At 38.5% G+C, this 20,522-nt stretch overlaps 2 protein-coding genes across 7 annotated transcripts in view; one reads left to right on the forward strand and one right to left on the reverse strand.

Annotated features, from left to right (window-relative positions):
• Positions 1 to 1,414, reverse strand: part of SKIC3 (SKI3 subunit of superkiller complex) — a 96,269-nt gene extending 94,855 nt beyond the window's left edge. Inside the window, exon 1 of the mRNA XM_024247087.3 lies at positions 1,312 to 1,414. The gene's annotated coding sequence lies outside the window, so the exon portion shown is untranslated. The remainder of the gene's footprint in view (positions 1 to 1,311) is intronic.
• Positions 1,415 to 1,457: 43 nt separating this feature from the next.
• ARSK (arylsulfatase family member K) overlaps positions 1,458 to 20,522 on the forward strand; it is a 51,613-nt gene continuing 32,548 nt past the window's right edge. For 2 of the 6 annotated variants that reach the window (XM_024247727.3, XM_009240909.4), the window contains exons 1-3: positions 1,482 to 1,780; positions 12,321 to 12,450; positions 14,221 to 14,380. In XM_024247727.3, coding sequence (XP_024103495.2) covers positions 1,655 to 1,780; positions 12,321 to 12,450; positions 14,221 to 14,380 — 416 coding nt within the window. In that variant the 5' untranslated portion in view covers positions 1,482 to 1,654. Of the gene's footprint in view, positions 1,781 to 2,581; positions 3,027 to 8,335; positions 8,565 to 12,320; positions 12,451 to 14,220; positions 14,381 to 20,522 lie in introns of those variants that run through there. The other 4 variants (XM_054555748.2, XM_054555747.2, XM_002815745.5 and 1 more) reach the window with 4 other exon arrangements.

Raw genomic sequence — 20,522 nt, forward strand, 5'->3', positions numbered from 1 at the left:
CCTCCTGGGTTCAAGTGATTCTCCTGCCTCAGCCTCCCTAGCAGCTGGGATTACAGACGCCCGCCACCACGTCCAGTATTTTGTGTATTTTTCGTAGAGGCGGGGTTTCACCATGTTGGCCAGGCTGGTCTCGAACTCCTGACCTTAGGTGATCCGCCCGCCTCGGCCTCCCAAAGTGTTGGGATTACAGGCGTGAGCCACCAGGCCCAACACTGTTTACGTTTTTGCATGCTCCCGCAGATCTTTATCATGCTGCTTGAGTAACAATTCTGCTACACTAACAGATAAACTCAGCAGACTGTCATGAAATTTTGTAATTAACTGCAGACAGAGCATTTAGTGAGTTACGGCACAGACTTCAATTTTCAGTCGTGCTCTGACTGGCTCCCTGTGTAAAGTCAGGCCAGTCATTTAACCTCTCTAAGCCTGTTTTCCTATCTGCAATATGGTGAAAGTGAGGATTATGGAAAATATTCCATATAAAAGTACCTAGCATGCAGCAGATGCTCAGTAAATTCTTAGTATAACGCTCAGCACCTAAGTGCCATGTGAGAAATAAATAAATCTGTTCCTTATTACAATTATCTTAGGCAAAAAAAAACCTGCCAGATATTAGTATTCAGTTGACTTAAGTAAGTAGTATAACTCCTCTTTTAACTGTCAGAATATTAAAACTACTAGTGTGATGTGCAAATTATATACCCGAAACTAGATACTGAAATTGGAATTTGGCTTTGGGACAGAAATCTGCTTCTTCCAGAACTCTCCAAAGGAATTAAACAGTCAGAAGAGATCGGTTTTTATTCTGCAGCAAAACAATGATATTCTGAACTTACGTCAACTAACTGAACATGTCGCACAGCCCATTTCCCCCTCCAGTTTCGCTTATCTCCTTTGCTCTCTGAAGGCAAGGAACAGCTATGCTTTCCCCTGCCTACAGCCTGAAACTCCTTACTAGGCCCCGCTCCTCGCCCCATGGGAGCACAGTAAATCCTGACTGCACGGGGTAAGAGAAGCAATAAGATGAGACAGGCTAGAGATTTCCCTGGGAAGGTATTCGGGGGGCTCTAAGGCATTCACGGCGCACCTGAGGCGGTCCAGCCAGAGGCCCCACAAGGAACCGCCCTATTCAACTTAAGTGACAGCCGCGCCGCCACCTCATCGCCGCCCAGTTCACGCTCTCGCCGAACACTCAGCCACGCTTGCGCGGCCCAAAATGAACAGCCCCGGCCCCGATCCTTTCTTTCCCTAAGTACCATTTCAATCGCCTTTAGGATCCCTTGTGCAAAAGCGACAGAGATCCGAACCCACCTGGGACAGATGCTCCTCTTCTACAAACGCCGAGGCTGCAATGAGAGCGCATGCGCCTTTCCCAGGACTCATTCACGTGACTGGAAGTGGCTGGGTTCTGATTTGCTCGGTATTTGATTAAAAGGTCTTAACGTGGGTAAAAGCGGGGATTTCTCTGTTACGCATGTGCGTTCTCTCCGCCTGATGGGAGTTGTAGTTCTGCGGGTGGAGCTCGGCGTTACTATCAAGCAACCAAACTGCAAGCTTTGGGAGTTGTTCGCTGTCCCTGCCCTGCTCTGCTAGGGAGAGAACGCCAGAGGAAGGCGGCTGGCCCGGCGGCAGGCTCTCAGAACCGCTCCCGGCGATGCTACTGTTGTGGGTGTTGGTGGTCGCAGCCTCGGCGCTGGCAGTACTGGCCGCCGGAGCAGGGGAGCAGAGGCGGGGAGCAGCCAAAGCGCTCAATGTGGCGCTGGTCGTGAGCGACTCCTTCGTAAGTACCGCGAGGCAGGGGAGGGGCGCCCCGCTAGGGACCGGCGACCTCCCTGCCGCCGCCTGTGCTGCAGGCTTTGGGGAGCAGAACCTGAGACATTTTCAAACAACTTTTACCCCGATGCAAAGAAAGAAATACATTTTATGTGAGGCCCCGTGTACTCACACGTACACCACATACCTATGCAAACATGTAAAACAATAGTGAAACACTGAAAACATCTTTGCAGATCTTTTTTTTTTAATACTGACCTCGATTCGCTAAATTATTTTACCACTACTAATGAACTTTCAGTCCATACCCCCGTTTGGTTTAATTGTGTGGTAAAATAACATTCTGCATCTCCATAAAAGCGTGTTAGCTTTCCAAAAGTCATTTTCCAGTTCACCTCAAGTTTGCAGGAATTCATGTTTGGGTGAGAAGTGAAGAAAGTTTATTTTTATTACCCAGGTCTGTGATAATCCTGTTAGTGCTGATTCAAATGGAATCGTTGGTATAACTTGATTCACTCCCCCGTATTCCAGAGAAATTGTGTGTATGTGTGTGTGTTGGTAATGTGGCTGAATCCCAAACTTAAACAGTTTTTGAAACTTTCCCAAGCCAAAGGTGCTACTGTCAACCTTACCCGATGCTTTTAGGATGATCCATGTTTTAAAAAGTGCTGCTTAGACAATCGTTTGGTTATTGATTGTATTATTAGTTTATTACTCGGTGTTACTGTGGTCACACAGATGTTGATGTTAAGCATATCTGGCACTAAAGAGTGTTTGTAATCATATGTTGTATTTCCTTTCTCGTAGATTCCTGATGATTAAAATTACATAGTCTGGATGTGCCCATGGGATTTTTTGAAAATATTACTTAAAGTTATCTTTGTGATTTAAACTTAGAGAATGGGCAGTACTGGAAATTGACTAGATGGCATTTTATTACAGAGTGCTCTTGTAATCAAAGGCCAATGAAGGAAGCAGGATTGTGCAGAGGAGAAGCTGAATTTTGTTGCTATCTTATGAATGACAGTTCTCAAACTAGTATGGTGCTTCAGAGCTGCTTTCCAGTTGGAGTGAGGAGAACAGACCTTTCTACCTGCATGTTGAATGGCCACTGGTTGTGGGCTGCTCCTAGAATGGGGCATGATGTTGGGCAAAGCAGCTGTCTTCAGCAGAGGCAATTGTTCATTCCTAAAGGGAATCCGGATGTGGATCACAACATCCCAGAAACTTCCAAAGATGACTGAGATACATAGGTTTGTTATTTTTTTTTAGTATAGTATGAATGCATAGATTTTTCTATATTTGTGCTTAAATTTTTTGCATTCACGGCCGGGCGCGGTGGCTCAGGTCTGTAATCCCAGCACTTTGGGAGGCCGAGGTGGGCGGATCACGAGGTCAACAGATCGAGACCATCCTAGCTAACACGGTGAAACCCCGTCTTTACTAAAAATACAAAAAAATTAGCCGGGCGTGGTTTTGGGCGCCTGTAGTCCCAGCTACTCGGGAGGCTGAAGCAGGAGAATGGCATGAACCTGGGAGACGGAGCTTGCAGTGACCTGAGATTGCACCACTGCACTCCAGCCTGGGCGACAGAGCGAGAGTCCGTCTCAAAAAAAAATAAAAATTAAAATTAAAAAATAATAAAAAGTAAAAAAAAAATTTTGCATTCACATACTTGTTAATATTCAAACTGTCCTATCTTTGGCCAGTGGAAGCCCCTTCAGGTGGTTCTGAGTCCTTTTGACCCATCCCCATTAGTATTTGACAGCTTGCTTTAACAGAGTTCCATGTCCACAATGCATATTTCCTGTCCCATCTTGTATTTAGAGACCACAATCTGAGTGTTAGGGCGTTCATTGCCTCTAGACCTTTCCAGTGGACAAATCTAGAAAGTATATATATTTTAGAACGAGAAAAATAAATTGTGAGATCATACTGATACTTTCTATTCAAATTTAAGATTACAAGTTTATTCTTTGATTTTTATACTTACATCTTTTTTGTTTTATGCCAAATATTTTGGTCTAAATACATTAATACAATTACTTATTTGCTTTATCCAAACATATAATATGTATATATCAATGTGTTTGAAAATAAGACTGTAGTATTACTAGAAATAATGCTAATCCTGAGTGCAGCTAACAGTTTCTTTGAAGTTTTTGTTTTAGGTATATTCAACTGTATAGTAAAAATATTGGTCTTTAAACTTAAAATAATTCCTCTCTCTATGATTATACCAGTTTGGTATGCTGTTAGATTCTTGACACTGTGATTTATCATTTCTAAAACTCTGCAGGCTAAGATAGAGCAGTTGAGCTGGAAAATAATTGAGGAAGAAAATAGCACATTGGTTTTACTTTCAGGATAGCAACATAAGAGCTTTGTAGACCAACTCCCAAGAAAGCAAGCAAACCAAATGAAAACTCTTTTTTAAACTATACATAAAAACCATTAAATATTTGAAACACTTTAAGTGTCTGGAAATTGTCCTAAGGGCATACACCAAATGAAGAAACATTTATTCAAGAAAATCTGTTAAAACTTGGTAAGAATCGCAAAAAGGGTCTGTGGCAGTGAACTATGGCTTTGACAGAGGTGTCACTCGGGTGGGTGTGGCCAAGAAGATAGGACTCCTCCCCCGCAGCTCCCAATCACCAGTTATGGTATCTCACCAGAAGGGACAGGCTGTGAGATTTCTCATCTTCTCCTAATCCAAGTTGGAGAGGTTAAATTCCTAATGAATGCAGCTGAGAAGTTGAGGGTTCCCTTACTTCAGTCAGCCCCCACTTACAGGACAGAGGCTTTATGCCAGGTGTGGAAAGTTGAGAATACTAGGGCCCTAATTGCCCTGGCCCTAGCTCTCTAGTAGGACAGAGGTTCCATACCAGGAGAGACAAGCTGAGAAGACCAAACAAGCTTCTGCAAAGCAAGCAGAATGGAGGAAATAATAAGGATTAGAGCAGAAATTAAAGAAATAGAGGATGGAAAAATAGTAGAGAAAATCAATGAGACCAAAAATTGGTTCTTAGACAAAATCAGCAAAATTGACAAACCTTAGCTATACTGAACAAGAAAAATGACAAAAGAGCTAGATTACTAAAATCATGAAAGATAATGGGTACATTATCTTAAGAAATAAAAGAATTACAAGGGAATACTTACATACAACAACTGTATGTCATCAAATTAGATAACTTAAATGAAATGGACAAATTGCTAGGAAGGCAGAAACTACTGAAACTGACTCAAGAAGAAATAGGCAATCTGAATAGACCTATAAGAAGTAAAGAGAGTAAACTGGTAATTTTAAAACTACCAGCAAAGGAAAGCACAGACCCAAACGGTTTCACTGATAAATTCTACCAAATACTTAAAGAATAATTAATACTAATTCTTCATCTACTCTTCCAAAAATTAGGAGAGAACACTTCCAAACTATAAGACCAGTTTGGCCGGGCGCGGTGGCTCACACCTGTAATCCCAGCAATTTGAGAGACCAAGGTGGGTGGATCACCTGAGATCAGGAGTTCAAGACCAGCCTGGCCAACATGGCGAAACCCCGTCTCTACTAAAAATACAAAAATTAGCCAGATGTGGTGGCAGGCACCTGTAATCCCAGCTACTCAGGAGGCTGAGGCAGGGAGAATTGCTTGAACCCAGAAGGCAGAGGTTGCAGTGAGCCGAGACGTGCCATTGCACTCCAGCGTGGACGAAAGAGCAAGACTCCATCTCAAAAAACAAAAACAAACAAAAAAACAAACAGTTCGTGCCTGATTCCAAAGCCAGGCATACATCACAAGGAAAGAAACCCACAGACTAGTATTTCTTAGGAATATAAGAGCAAAGATCCTCAACAAAATGGATTTGGCCCTCCATATTCACAGGTTCTGAATCCGCAGGTTCCACCAACCTCAGATAAAAATATATGGTATTTATGGGATGTGGAACTCACAGAACTTGACTTCTCCTATCCATGGGTTCCACAAGGCTGACTGTGAGACTTGAGCCTGCAAAGATTTGGTATCCTTGGGAGGTCCTGGAAACAATCCCCTGCAGATACCAAGGGACAAATGTACTAGGAAACCAAATTCATTGGTATGTAAGAAGGATTATTCACCATTACCAAGTGGAATTTATTCCCAAAATGTACAATGAGTTTAATATCTGAAAATCAATTAATGTAATACATCATGTTGACTGAATAAAGGACAAAACTCATGTGATCATCTCAATAGATACAGAAAAAGCATTTGAGAAGATTTAACAATCCTTATGCATTCAGCTGGCTAGAAATAAAAGGGAACTAAAAGGCATCTACAAAAAAGCCAGAACTTTACACTGAATGGTTAAAAGAAAAAAAAAAATCAGTTTTCTGACTAAGATCAGGAAGAAGACAAGGATGTGTGTTCTCACCACTGCTATACAGCATTGTACTGGCGGTTCTAGCCACAGAATTAGAAAAAAGATTAAATAAAAGGCATTCACATTGGAAAGGAAGAAGTAGAAGTATCTATACTTGCAGTAATCTTGCATGTAGGATTCTACGGCTCCACTACAAAACTATTGAACTAATAAATTAGTAAGGCTGTATACCAGATCAGTGTACAAAAATAAATAGTATTTTATATACTTAATTGATTAACACACTTACAGTCAAATTAAGAAAACATTTCCATTTAAAGTAACATCAGAATGGATGAAATACTTAAAATAAATCTAATCAAAGAAATGTAGTTCTTATACTCTGAAAACTACAAAACATTGTTGAAAGAAATAAAAGAACATTTAAATAAAAGAACACACATCCCCTTTTCATGGATCAGAAGATTGAATATTGTTAATATAGCAGTACTCACCAAATTGATCTACAGATTCAATTCAACGCCTGTCAAAATCCCTAGAACCTTTTTTTTTTTTGCAGAGATGGAAAAACCCATCGTAAAATTCATATGGAAATTCAAGGGACCCAGAATAGCCAAAAATAAATCTTGAAATAAAAAGAACAAAGTTGAAAGACTTACACCTCCCAATTTTAAAGCTTACATCTTAACTACACCAATCAATGTAGTATGTTATTGGCTTAAGGATAGGTGACATACAGATCAATGGAATAGAATCTAAAGTCCAGAAGTAAACTCTCATGTTTATAGTAAATTGATTTTTCAACAAGGGTGCCAAGACCATTTAATAGGGAAAGAATGATCTTTTAAACAAATGGTGCTGGAAAAAAAAATATGAATGAATTTGGACCCTGCCTTGCACCATACACACACAAAAAAAAACTTTAAGTAAATTGATTGATTAATCAAATGTAAAACTAAAACACTCTTACAAGAAAACATAGGTGTAAGTCTTTGTGATTTTGGATTAGGCAATTAAAAGATGGGCAAAAGATCTTTTTTTTTTTTTTTTTGAGATGGAGTCTCACTCTGTCACCCAGGCCGGAGTGCAGTGGCGCAATCTCGGCTTACTGCAACTTCCGCCTCCCAGGTTCAAGCCATTCTCCTGCCTCAGTCTCCCGAGTAGCTGGGACTAGAGGTGCCCGCCACCACACCCAGATAATTTTTTTATTTTTATTTTTAGTAGAGATGGGGTTTCACTGTATTAGCCAGGATGGTCTCGATCTCCTGACCTTGGGATATACTTGCCTAGGCCTCCCAAAGTGCTGGGATTACTGGCATGAGCCACCATGCCCGGCCAAAAGATCTTAATAGACGTTTCTTCACAGAAGATCTGCAGATGACCAATAAATACATGAAAAGATGCTCAACATAATTAATCATTCAAGAAATGTAAATCAAAACCACAGTGAGACACCAGTTATACCCACTGGGATGGTTATAATGAAAAAGACAATAACTAGAGTTGGCAACAATGTGGAGGAATTACAACCCATACACTGCTGGTAGGATCATGCAGCCATTGGAAATCAGTTTGGCAGTTTCTCGAATGGTTAACCATAGAGTTGCTGTATAATCCAGCAGTTTTACTCCTAGGTGTATATTCAAGGGAAATGAAAATATAAGTCTACACAAAAACTTGTACATGAATGTTCATAGCATTATAATGTTCATTATACATAATGGCCAAACAGTATAAACAACCCAAATGCCCATCAATTGATGAATGGATAAATAAAATTTGGTAATATTCAACAATAAAAAATATGGTACATGCTACAATGTGCCCGATGAAACTTAAAAAGATTATGCTAAATGAAAGAAGCTAGTCACAAAGGACCACATATTGTATGATTCCATTCATATGAAATGTCCAGGAAAAGCAAATATATGGAGCCGGAAAGTAGGTTAGTGGTTGCCTAGGCTTCAGGCAAATAGAGAGTAATGGCTAAAGAGTGCAGAATGTCTTTTGGGGACGATGAGAACATTCTAAAATCGACTATGGTAATGGTTGCACAGCTTTCTGAATACACTAAAAACCATTGAATTGTACACTTTAAATGGATGAGTTGTTTAGTGTGTTAATTATATCTTAATAAACCCATTTTTAAAAGAATAGAAAACAGGCCAGTCACAGTGGCTCAAACCTGTAATACCAGCACTTTGGGAAGCCACAGCGAGCAGATCACCTGAGGTCAGAAGTTCGAGAGCAACCTGGCCAACATGGTGAAACCCTGTCTCTACTAAGAATACAAAAATTAGCCAGGCATGGTGGTGGGCACCTGCCCAGCTACTCAGGAGGCTGAGTCAGGAGAATCGCTTGAACCTAGAATTCGGAGGTTGCAGTGAACCGAGATTGTGCCACTGGACTCCAGCCTTGGTGACAGGGTGAGTCTTTGTCTCAAAAAAAATAAATAAAAATTTAAAAATTAAATAAATAATAGAAAAGAAGCATCTCTGCCTGGGTCTTAAAGGACAGAGGCATCTTCTGCATCCCCACTCCTACTCCTACCTCTACTCCCTGCCACTGCACCTGTGTCAGTTTTGGTTTTGCTGAGGTTTCAGGAGTGGCGGGGGAGAGTAGGTACAGGAGTGTTTACTAGAGAGTCTAGTGAGAATCTCATTCAGTCTGATGGACAGATCTGGGAAGAACACTATAAGCAGTCTTGCCATGCTAACATGGCAAATTAAAGTTGCTGTTACATTCTTTCATTAGGATGATGAATTCAAATCTAAACTTCTCTGATTCTGCATGGCCCATAATGATAAGGAACCAAGTACAAGCCATGGTTCAGAAGGAGCAATCAAAATCACAAAATCGTATCTACCAAAAGGCTTACCCACCCCAAGGGGGAAAAATGTGTGGACCCATGAGAATTAACAAGAGCAGAATGCAGCAACTAAAGGCAGTTGGTATCATTTCTGTCACTTTTGCAGAAAGCCAATTAATGGGTCATTTTTATTTCTTAAATGGACTTGAGAAAATTGAAATGGGCTATTAGTAAGTTATAGAAGTTATACCAAAAGCCATTTTTCAAGATTTTCTCTCCCAACTAAATTTGACAGAACTGTGTTTTCACTTATAACTGGCTATCCATTGTAAACCACATTAACATACTATGGAAAACTTACTTTCTGTGTTTTTCATCAGCCAGCTGTGTTAAGATGCCTTTCAGTTCAGAATGAAATATTCTATAGACCGTCTCCCATTGATACCATTATCAGCAGTACTAGTAGTAGCCTAGTTTTTAAATGATTTGTTAGTATGTAAAAATTACATGAAGTCAAAAACCAAAACTTCTAGAAAATTTTTAAATATTTTCTCTAATAACATTTTGGTCTTCGTTTAGACTATTATTGATATTTCTGACATTGAGAATATGTATATCATAATTTAAATATTTCCTAGGAACCAAATTTTGCTATTGATATGCTTAATCCAGTTTATTAAGCTTTGCAAAAATACACTGTTGAATTTTGAGCATAAATTTGTCTTCTTTTTAAAATTCAACAAATCTCTGGATTAGAGATTCATTTCATTTCACTCACTAAATATTTGCATACCGCTCACTGCCTTATATATATCTCAGACAGCAATCTTAACATAGATCATCTTTCACTGATGGAATCGTTGGGAACTTTCCCACATGAGGGCAGTCGCCCCCTCCCTTTCTGGTTATCTCTGCCACTATATTTCAGAAAGTCCTGCTTTCTAGCCTGCTTTTGATACAGATAATGTCCCTGTACTAGTCATAGAGATGAGTCAAGAAATCACTAACATCGATTTTAATCTGACACATTAGTTATTGATATGCTGCAGTAGTCGTTTGCAGTGGTAGTTACACCAATTTGAACCTAGCCTGCAGGACTTGGAGTCCAAATCCCAATATTTGAATTATATAGCACCTTTAAGACAGTTCTACCTTGTGACCTTCTGCTCCATCCCCCAACCAGGTAAGCCTGGGTTGTCTAGATTCTAGGCAGTGGCCACAAATTGTTATCTCCCCATGTTCAAAAGATTGTAAGCATAAGACATATATACATTTGGAATTTGTGAGGATAAACTTCTGAGAATTTGAATTGAAGGGCTTAAATTCTCATGAGAGAGGGCTATACACTTTTTTTTTTTTTTTTTTTGAGATGGAGTCTCATTCTGTCACTCATGCTGGAGTGCAGTGGTACCATCTCAGCTCACTGCAACCTCTGCTTCCCGGATTCAAGTGATTCTCTTGCCTCAGCCTCCCGAGTAGCTGGGATCACAGGCACCTGCCACCACGCCTAGCTAATTTTTGTATTTTTAGTAGACACAAGGTTTCACCATGTTGGCCTGACTGGCTTTGAACTCCTGACCTCAGGTGATCTGCCTGCCTCGGCCTCCCAAAGAGCTGGGATTACAGGCATGAGCCACTGTGCCTGGCCACTATGCACTTTTGTCTTCGGCTTTCTAGCTCATCATTGAGGAAATCAGTAGGTATTTGCTTAGCATTCAATGATTACTTTTGCTAGAAGTGGTAATTTATTTTGACATAAGACATGCATAATTTTCCCCATCTTAAAAAAAGAACTGACTTTAATCCCACATTTTCTTCCAGCTAACACACCATTCTCTAACATCCATCCCATTTTTCTGTTTTGCTTTGCAAAATAACTTCTCAAAAGAGCTTTTCTTTTTTCCCCCTGCTGCCTCACTTTCCTGCCTCCCATTCCTTCCCCTTTCCAATTTAGCTGTTCATCTTTACCACCCATTGAAAGTGCTCTTGTCAAGGTCACCAGCTGTCTCCATACTACCAGTTCCAATGTGCATTTTCTGGCCTCATTTCAGGTGCATTCTCAACACAGCAGATGTTACCTCTTTCTTGGCACACTGTCTTCTCTCAGCTGTCATGGCACTCGGTCTCCTCACATCTTCCTCTCTTGGCCATTCTTTCTCAGTTTCCCATGCTGCTTTCCCCTCTTATTTGGGACTCCTTATAGCTTCCTCTAGACCCTTTTCTTTCCCCTCCTTCTTCTCTCTCCCTGAAAGGTTTTATTTAATCTCACAGTTTTCAAAACCATGAATATGTTAAATACTCCCAAGTTTTATTTCGCCAAGATAGACTTCTCTCAACTCCAGATTCCTATCTGTATCCAACAGCCTACTTCATATCTCTATTTGGGAATCTCAGCTATCTCAAAGGTTTAGATATATTCTATATTTTGGGTTGACTCATGTTCTAAACTGGAATTTATTTATAATTATGTTGAAAACATATAATAGGTAGAACTCCAGGACTGGAACATTCTTTTTTCTGTTCTTGCTCTTTACCAAGGTGAGTTCTTCAATTCCCAGTTCATCTCCAAAATGCATATCTCCAGCCCAAACATCTCCTAATCTTCAGACTCATTTATCAAGCTGCCTAATTTTTTTTGTAGAAACAGGGTCTCCCTGTGTTGCCCAGGCTGGTCTTGATCTCCTGAGCTCAAGCTATCCTCCCACCTCAGCCTCCCAAAGTGCTGGGATTATAGGCATGAGCCACCACACCCCACCCCAGCTGCCTAATTGATATCACCACTTCCATCTCACAGATATCTCAAACTTTGTTTGTCCCTTAAATTCTTTGAATAGCTGGATCCTGTTCATTCTTTAGGTCTCATACATCCCAGAGAAGTCTTCCCTGTCCACACCGTCTAACATAGGTCTCTCTTGTCCTTCTGTATCTCAGATTTTTTTCAAAGCACACATCATAATTTGTAATTATTCATGGTTGATTTGCCAGTATACTTTTTGCCTCTCCCACTAGACTGTAAGTTTCATGGGGCCTAGGACTCTGTTTTATTCACCATTGCATTCTCAGATTTTGCACAGTGCCTGGCACATAGTTAAGTATTCAATAAATACTTAGTCAGTTCATCATCCCCCAAAAGAATGTTCCAGGAAGTCCTTTATTTACCATAGTGAAATGAATCCAAGTGTAACACTGCATTGAATTCTAGCTATTTATGTACCAGATACTGGAAACACTCTCTATACTTGTTTTGTTTTTATCTTTGGAGGATTCTTAAAATCATATTGAAGTCTTCTGCTATTGTAAATTTTATGGTTGAAGAAAATAATTTTCTTCTTTGATAATGTAATCAATGCTAATTAAATTTCTTTGTTTCCAGGATGGAAGGTTAACATTTCATCCAGGAAGTCAGGTAGTGAAACTTCCTTTTATCAACTTTATGAAGGCACGTGGGACTTCCTTTCTGAATGCCTACACAAACTCTCCAATCTGTTGCCCATCACGCGCAGGTATGAACATCCTTAATATGAATGGGAGAAAGTGGCTACACACTGAAAATATATTCACAGTTTAAAAGATTATACCTAAAAGTAGAATAGTTAATAGTATTTGGCCTCAATAAAATTGTTTTACTATAAAAGATGTGTGTTTTAAGGTATATGTTGGCTATTGGGGTTGTTCAAATTGTATTTTTCAAGAGTAGGAATTTTTATCATTTAGAATGGTGTCTAGTTCATGTGTTACCATTTTATTTCCTTGTGACTGGGGACTAAGAATCTTTTGACCATCCAAGAAAATGAGGGAATACTCATATTTCCTAGAAAAGTTCTGTTTCCAGGGAAATTTTTCAGTAATGGTATAGGTAATTGGGAGGACTTCTATGAACATTAGAGTATACCATAAAGTATTACAACTTATATTCAGATTTATCTGAATTATTTCTTATTATTTCAGATTACATACTTTACCTCTTTCTTTCAGTCTCAATTCACTTTTATCCCAAGTCAGATTGTTCACTTTTATTATAATAATTTAACAAATAGGCATAGTTTTATTGGCAGAATGTCAGTGACATTAAGCCATGAATAATTAACAAATAGGAAAAAACTGCCATTTTTATAAATTCTATCTATTGTCTGATGGTTGTTTTCCTTTTCCCCTGTCTTCTGGTTTATGTTTGTTGCCTTGGAACCCATAAACGGCACTCAGTGATTTGGTTTGTCTGTAAATGAGATGATTTTCTCTGTGATTTGAGTTATAACTTCTTTCACCTATATTTTCAGCACTAACAACTATATTATCACCAGTGATTAAAATAAACTAAACTATATTGTAAATGATATTTCAATAATGAAGGACCAGGCATATTAGAAAATAGTTTTGTTAACTGTAAAGGAGAATGAGCAGTGGGCTACGGTGAGACAATGACCTGGATGCTAATCCTCATGCAAGTCACTCAGTCTTCTTATCTGCAAATTGCTGTGTGTACTGTGTACCTCACAGGGTTGTTCTGAGCATCACATTAAATAATGAATGAGAAAGTGGCCAATGAACCCTAGATGTCTCAAAATGTTAGATGTTTTTTCTGGAAGAAGTATATTTTGAAGAGTAAGCAAGGTTAAATAATTTGTCAAAGACCACTCTGTAACTGGTGTTATTGGGATTCAAACCCAGGTAATCCCCCATCCCACCTCTCAGAAAACATCTTGCTAGATGAAAACAGAAAGCTTATTCTAACTTTCTATTTATGTACACAGAAATGGGAAAAGGAAAAAAAGTGTTTATTGAATAAACAATCATAGTTGTAGAAAGTGAGAGATAAGGCATAACACACTTACATTTTTTTGTGGAAAGCCAGCAAAAGGACAGGGAATAAGGGAAGATCCTTAAGGATGTTGGGGAAATGAGATCTGTACTTCAATTGTCTGATTTAGAAAATTAACCAATAAATACTTAGGGATTGTTTTTATGATTGAAAGAGGCCTCTAGTCACACATGCTTTGTATTTAATTCCAGCTGTATTTACCTTAAGTAATTTAACCACTAAGCGTTAGTCAACTCATCTGTAAAATGGAAATAGTAACTCCCCACAGAGTATCACCCTGATAAAATGAGGTGACAATCAGAAATGTTTGGTAAAGCACCTAATCTGGGTACGTCTTATTGCAGAGCATGAGCTCTACACTAGTGGACTGCTCTCTCAGAGTAATTGTCCTAATAGTTAAATTGTTAACCTTTACCTTAATCCCAATTCCTTTTTTTTTTTTTTTTTTTCTCAGCAATGTGGAGTGGCCTCTTCACTCACTTAACAGAATCTTGGAATAATTTTAAGGGTCTAGATCCAAATTATCCAACATGGATGGATGTCATGGAGAGGCATGGTTACCGAACACAGAAATTTGGGAAACTGGACTATACTTCAGGACATCACTCCATTAGGTAAAAATAAAACAAAAATAATCTTCATGGACTGCCCTCTGCCATAGCATGTACATGTACTCTTTTTGACTTTAATTTTTTTATTTTTCCACAAAGGTGAAAGTAAATCTTTTAATCCCTTCATTGTGTTAATTAGGCTGAAATTTTAGCTTTCTTTCATCTTCCTAAAACATTAAAATGGCTAATATACTAGTCATTTTGTTTTTCTTAAATATTAAAGGTCTATAAATAATGTTTGTAAACTCGTTTAGCCCATGCTTTATTTTCACTGAATTTCCTTTAATGGCTACTGTATTATTAATTTTAAAATCTGTTTTTAAAACCATAGCCTTCTTGCTGCTTTCGTTGGTCAGTTCTCTCTAACTTGAGTCTATTATAACTTTTTTTTTCTTTCATTTTACCAAGTCCTGAAAAACCAGGCAGCCAAGCAAAGTAGTTAAGAGTAGAGGTCAAGAATCAGATTGCCTACTTTTGGATTATAGTTTCTGTTTACTACTAGCATTGTAGTAGTCTGATCTTGGACACATTGTCTAAATGTTCACACTGTACTTTAATTTCTTTGCTGTGAGGATTAAATGTATCAATAAGTTCAGAAAAGAGCTAACATAGGAGGCCTGAGACTGCTCTGCTTAGAAAGGCCTGCTTGGAAAGTTGGCCCCTGTCTGGCATCTGGGAACTTGGATTTCTGGAGTATTCCCACTATTCCTTAACTGATAAGAGTGGCCTATTGTGTGCCTGGAGCATTTGTGCATTGTGGTTTATGCCGAATACCAGCTTTCCTTCCAGGAGTCTGGAATTTTGGTATGTGCGAAGTAGAGGTTGCTTATATAATCAGCACCCCCGCCTAAAAAACTTGGGTACTGATTCTCTAATGAGCAGAAACAACACTTCACATGTGTTGTCGCAATTTGATGGTGGAAGAATTATGTCCTCTGCGACTCCAACTGGACACTTGTGCCTAGTTTCTTCTGGACTTTGCCCTAAGCACCTTTTCCCTTTGCTGATTTTGCTGTGTATCCTTTTATGTAATAAATTATAGCCATGAGTGCAGCTGTATTCTGGGTCCTGCAATTCCTCCTACTGAACTTCAGTGTGATCTTGGGATCCCCCAACACTTGTGAACCCCAGCACAAATACATATTAGGGATTAGAGTGCCTCTTTCTTACCTAGGCAAGTGCTAATTGAGCGTTATTGGTAATGGTTGTTGTGATGATGATGATGATACTAATGATGATAAGTAATAATAAGAAAAAATTAAGTTAACAAAAATAGTGATGAATGTAGTGAGTTGAATAATGTTCCCCCAAATTTCGTGACCACCTAGAAAGAACTTCAGAATGTGATCTTATTGGAAAATAGACCCTATTTGCAGATGTAATTAGTAAGGATCTCCAGATGAAATCATGACTGCTGTCTTTATTAAAAGAGGAACAAGGACATAGGCACACAGAGAAGAAAACAATGTTAAGACAGAGGCAGAGATAGTAGTGAGGCAGCTACAAGCCAAAGAATGAAAGATTGCCAGGAATCACCATAAGTTAGGAAGACGCAAGGAAAAATTCTGCCAGAGTCTTCAGAGGGAATGTGTCTCTGCTGACACCTTGATTTTAGACTTACAGCTTCCAGAACTGTGGGAGAACAGGTTCCTGTTGTTTTAAGCCACACAGTTTGTAATAATTTATTCTGACAATTCTAGGAGATGAATACAGTGAGTTTTGGGTAACAGATACTAAAATAATCTAAAATAATCTGAACATTAAAATTGCTTTCTTAGTTACTGTTTAATTTCTTCCCTTTTCTGTCCTCCAAAATCTAAAAGATGGCAGTACAGGAAATGCAGAAGTAATCCTGACATTCCTATTCTTTACTCTGTCTTCTAATGCATTGCCAAATGTAGTCAGTTCTACTTCTGAATTATAGTTCTCCAACTTACTCACTTCTCACTCTCTCCACCAAGCTACTGTCATCTCTTGCCTAAACTATTAAAATGGGCTTCTACCTGGACTCTTCTTACTCTATCTGACCCATTTTCTATAGGCAACCAGAATGATCTTTCTTAGATGTATGTCTGATTACATAACACACTTGCTTAAAATCTTTCCATGGTTTTTCTCTTCAGGTTAGTTAAAATCCCAAATCCACAGCATGATTTTTGAGACCCTACATGATCTAGCCCCTGTCTACCTCCAGTCTCATTTCATACCACTCTCTCCATCCCTCAGTATGCACCTGGTCTTTTAAAACTTTCCTGAATATGCTTTTTGCTACTTCTGGACTATTGCATGAGCTAGTTTCTCTGAGCAAAATCCTGTTCCCCTACTCTTCCCTGCTAATATCAGAAAGAAAGGGAGGGAGAGGAAGTACATGTAGGAGGAGGAGCACAGGCTTTGTGTCCATCAGAGCAGTCAGATGCCCAGCTTCCCTGCTCACCATCCTTGTAACCTTGGGCAAGTTACTTGATATTGAGTGTCAGTGTTCTGTAAGAATTCTTGGGCAAGTTACCTGGCATTAAGTGTCAGTGTTCTGTAAGTTATTTGTAAGAATTATGATGCCTACCTCATTGGATGACTGTGTTTTATATGAGTTAAAAGATAATATACAAGGATTAAGCGGAATAATATAAAATATTTAACAGTGCCTGGCACAGAGTAAGCATTTACTCAGTGGAAAGATTATTATTATGAAAATGGCTTAACCAGAATTGCAGTCTAACATTTATATAACCATCTTTTTTTTTTTTTTTTTTTTTGAGACACAGTCTTGCTCTGTCACCCAGGCTGGAGTGCAATAGCATGATCTCGGCTCGCTGCAACCTCCGCCTCCCAGGTTCCAGCGATTCTCCTGTCTCAGCCTCCTGAGTAGCTGGGATAATAGGCATGCGCCACTACGCCCAACTAATTTTTGTATTTTCAGTAGAGATTGGGTTTCACCATGTTGGTCAGGCTGTTCTCGAACTCCTGACCTCATGATCTGGACCGCCTTGGCCTCCCAAAGTGCTGGGATTATAGGCGTGAGCCACTGCACCTGGCCATAACCATCATTTTTCTAAAGTGTTGCATTGCTAGTTACTTTATGGAGTTTCACAAATTTCTCTTTAAAATCTTTCTCCTTTTTAGAATGTAAGCTTAATCTAAAGTAAGATACAACTGTTTATAATAAAAGAAATCTAAGATTGAATGCCATATATTCCTTGTAACTTTTATTCTTCTATGTGACACGGTTAAAATATGACCTGACTTATATTCCGCAGCAGGATAATTATCCATGCAGAGCAAAGACCTTATCTCTTCTTCTCTGCTTTATTCCCATTTGCCAGCATAGTACCAGTACATTGTAGGTTCACAATTAAATTTTTGATGAATGAAAAAGTTATTTTGAAGTACCTACAGTTTATTATTTGATAAACATTGATATTCTGTGTAACGCAGGATCATATCACTTGTTCATTATTAGTATTTTGTATATATCTACAACTAATAGAGGATATCCTGTTTTTAAGTTTTTAAAATTCTTTAAATATTATTTAGGAGTTCTTTCTTTGTCATGTGGAATTCTAAAATTAGTAGAGGAAAAAAACACTTAGATGTTGATGTTTGGGACGTCAAAGATGGTTTTCAGTGCAATACTTGCTTAAAGCATATTTTCATTTACTCACACTCTCATCAGAGCTTAGGAAATTGAAATAAGCCACCAGGAGTGTTTTTATGAGCGCTGTATGTACCCACACAGACATTTGGCTGACAAATAGGTCAAGGTTGCTGTTAATAGCATGTCTGAAGGTTATATGAATTATAGCACATTATTTTTCAGTGTAAACTTAAAAATGGGTCTCAGAACAAAACATGGTCTCTCAATATCAAATTTCATAAATAGGGGCATTCAGTCTTGTTGATAGATTGACTTTCAAAATCAAAATGCAAGTTATTATAATTCTTTATTACTGAAATTGGCCATTTTTGAACCTGCTTTTATTTTCAGCCAGAATTACAGGTTTCTTTATTATTATAATACTTCCATCTGTCTTTTTTAGGCATTCCTTCTTGTACCAGTTTAGGAACACTAATTTAATTAAGTGTCCCTTATTATGTATGACACACCACACCATACTAGGATCTCTATGGGCTGCACGGTTGTTTTATCTGGAGAGTTGTTAAAGAGATACTGGTAGTATTACTCATAAAAATGCCATTTACTGATGATAAGACCTTGAGCAAGTAATTTATCTGCTTAGAATCCCAGTTTAGTCAGATGAGCTTTCACTAGATGACTTTAAAAGTTCTTCTACTCTGAAATTCTATAACTCCAATGGAGTACAGTTAAGTGGTTTATAAATTTCTGATACTCATCTGTCCCTTCACATTATATGTATTGTGTTATAACAGGTTTAAGTTCAAATTTGCTGTCTTCTTATCAATTGAAAGAAAACATTTGGGCTGGGCGCGATGGCTCACGCCTGTAATCCCAGCACTTTGGGAGGCCAAGGCGGGCGGATCACGAGTTCAGGAGATCGAGACAATCTTGGCTAACACGGTGAAACCCCGTCTCTACTAAAAATACAAAAAATTAGCCAGGCGCGGTGGTGGGCGCCTGTAGTCCCAGCTACTCGGGAGGCTGAGGCAGGAGAATGGTGTGAGCCTGGGAGGCGGAGCTTACAGTGAGCCGAGATTGCACCACTGCACTCTGGCCTGGGTGAAACAACGAGACTCCGCCTCAAAAAAAAAAAAAAAAAAAAAAAGGAAACATTTGTATTTGCCTTCAGGTAAAATTTTGTTGCCTATGTATTCCTAAAGTTGTGGTTTTCAACTGAGGGCAGTCACCCCTCCCCCCCATACACCCCACCTTCACCCGTTGGCTGCCAAGAAGACATTTGACAATGTCTGGAGACATTTTTGGTTGGTAACACCGGTGTTATTTTGCTGGCCTCTGGTGGGTAGAGGCCAAGGTTGCTGCTAAACAGTCTATAATGCAGAAAACAGCCCCTTCCCTCACAAAGAATCATCAAGTCCAAAATGTCTTAAGTATAGAGATTGAGAAAACATGTCTAAAACTAGATATTTTATGCTCGTCAGCCTGGTCTTAGGAATGTCACACTTAAAATAATTGCCTACATTTTAAATATTGTTTATTCTTTCATATTCTAAGGGATCAAATCCACTTGACACTAGTACATCAATTTTTTTTTTTAGAATTAACAAAAAATGTATAGAATTGTGTATAGAAAGTGTATAGAATTAGGAGGTAATTGATTTTATACGGAAAATTTTAAAAACTTAATTTCTAACATCAGTATAATAAACAATTTAATATTAAGTAGAATTCCTTAAAGTACTAAGACTAGAAGATGACCCTTATTTAAGTTACAAAAGTAAAATCAGGTATTTGTAGTATCCACTAAGCTAATATTTTTCAGCCAGCTACTATGTGCCAGACATTATTTTTAGATGATGCAAATACAATAGCAATCACAACACAAAATTCTCCAGTGTCATGGAACTTACATTCTAATGCTATCAGAAGAGAAATTAAACAAGCTGCTGTGTTGTTTTTCCTAGCTTCTATCTTGTTGAAAATCTAAAATCAAATTCCCTATCATTTCATCTTACCATTGTAATTATGTATGTTGTCTGCTCATGTAGGTTAATATTTTTCTAAGCCAAGTCAAAATAAGCAATATTTTTAATTGTTGTATGTACATAGTAATACATATATAGACTTAGGGAGTACAGGAGATATTTTGATACAGACATATAATGCGTGATGAAAACATCAAGGTAAGTGGAGTATCCGTCCCCTTGAAGCATTTGTCCTTTGTGTTACAAACAATCCAATTATACTCTTAGTCATTTTAAAATGTACAATTAAATTATTGACTATAGTCACCCTGTTTTATTGTCAAATATTAGATTTTATCCTTTCCATTTTTTTGTACCCATTAATCATTCCCACTGCTCCCACCCCAACTATTCTGCCCAGCCTTTGATAAACCATAATTCTGCTTCGATTGTTTAATTTTCAGCTCCCACAAATAAATGAGAACATGTGAAGTTTGCCTTTCTGTGCCTGGCTTATTTCACTTAACATAATGACCTCCAGTTCCATCCATGTTGTTGCAAATGACTGGATCTCATTCTTTTTTATAGC

This window comes from Pongo abelii, chromosome 4, assembly GCF_028885655.2.
Source record: "Pongo abelii isolate AG06213 chromosome 4, NHGRI_mPonAbe1-v2.0_pri, whole genome shotgun sequence".
Classification (NCBI taxonomy): Eukaryota; Metazoa; Chordata; class Mammalia; order Primates; family Hominidae; genus Pongo; species Pongo abelii.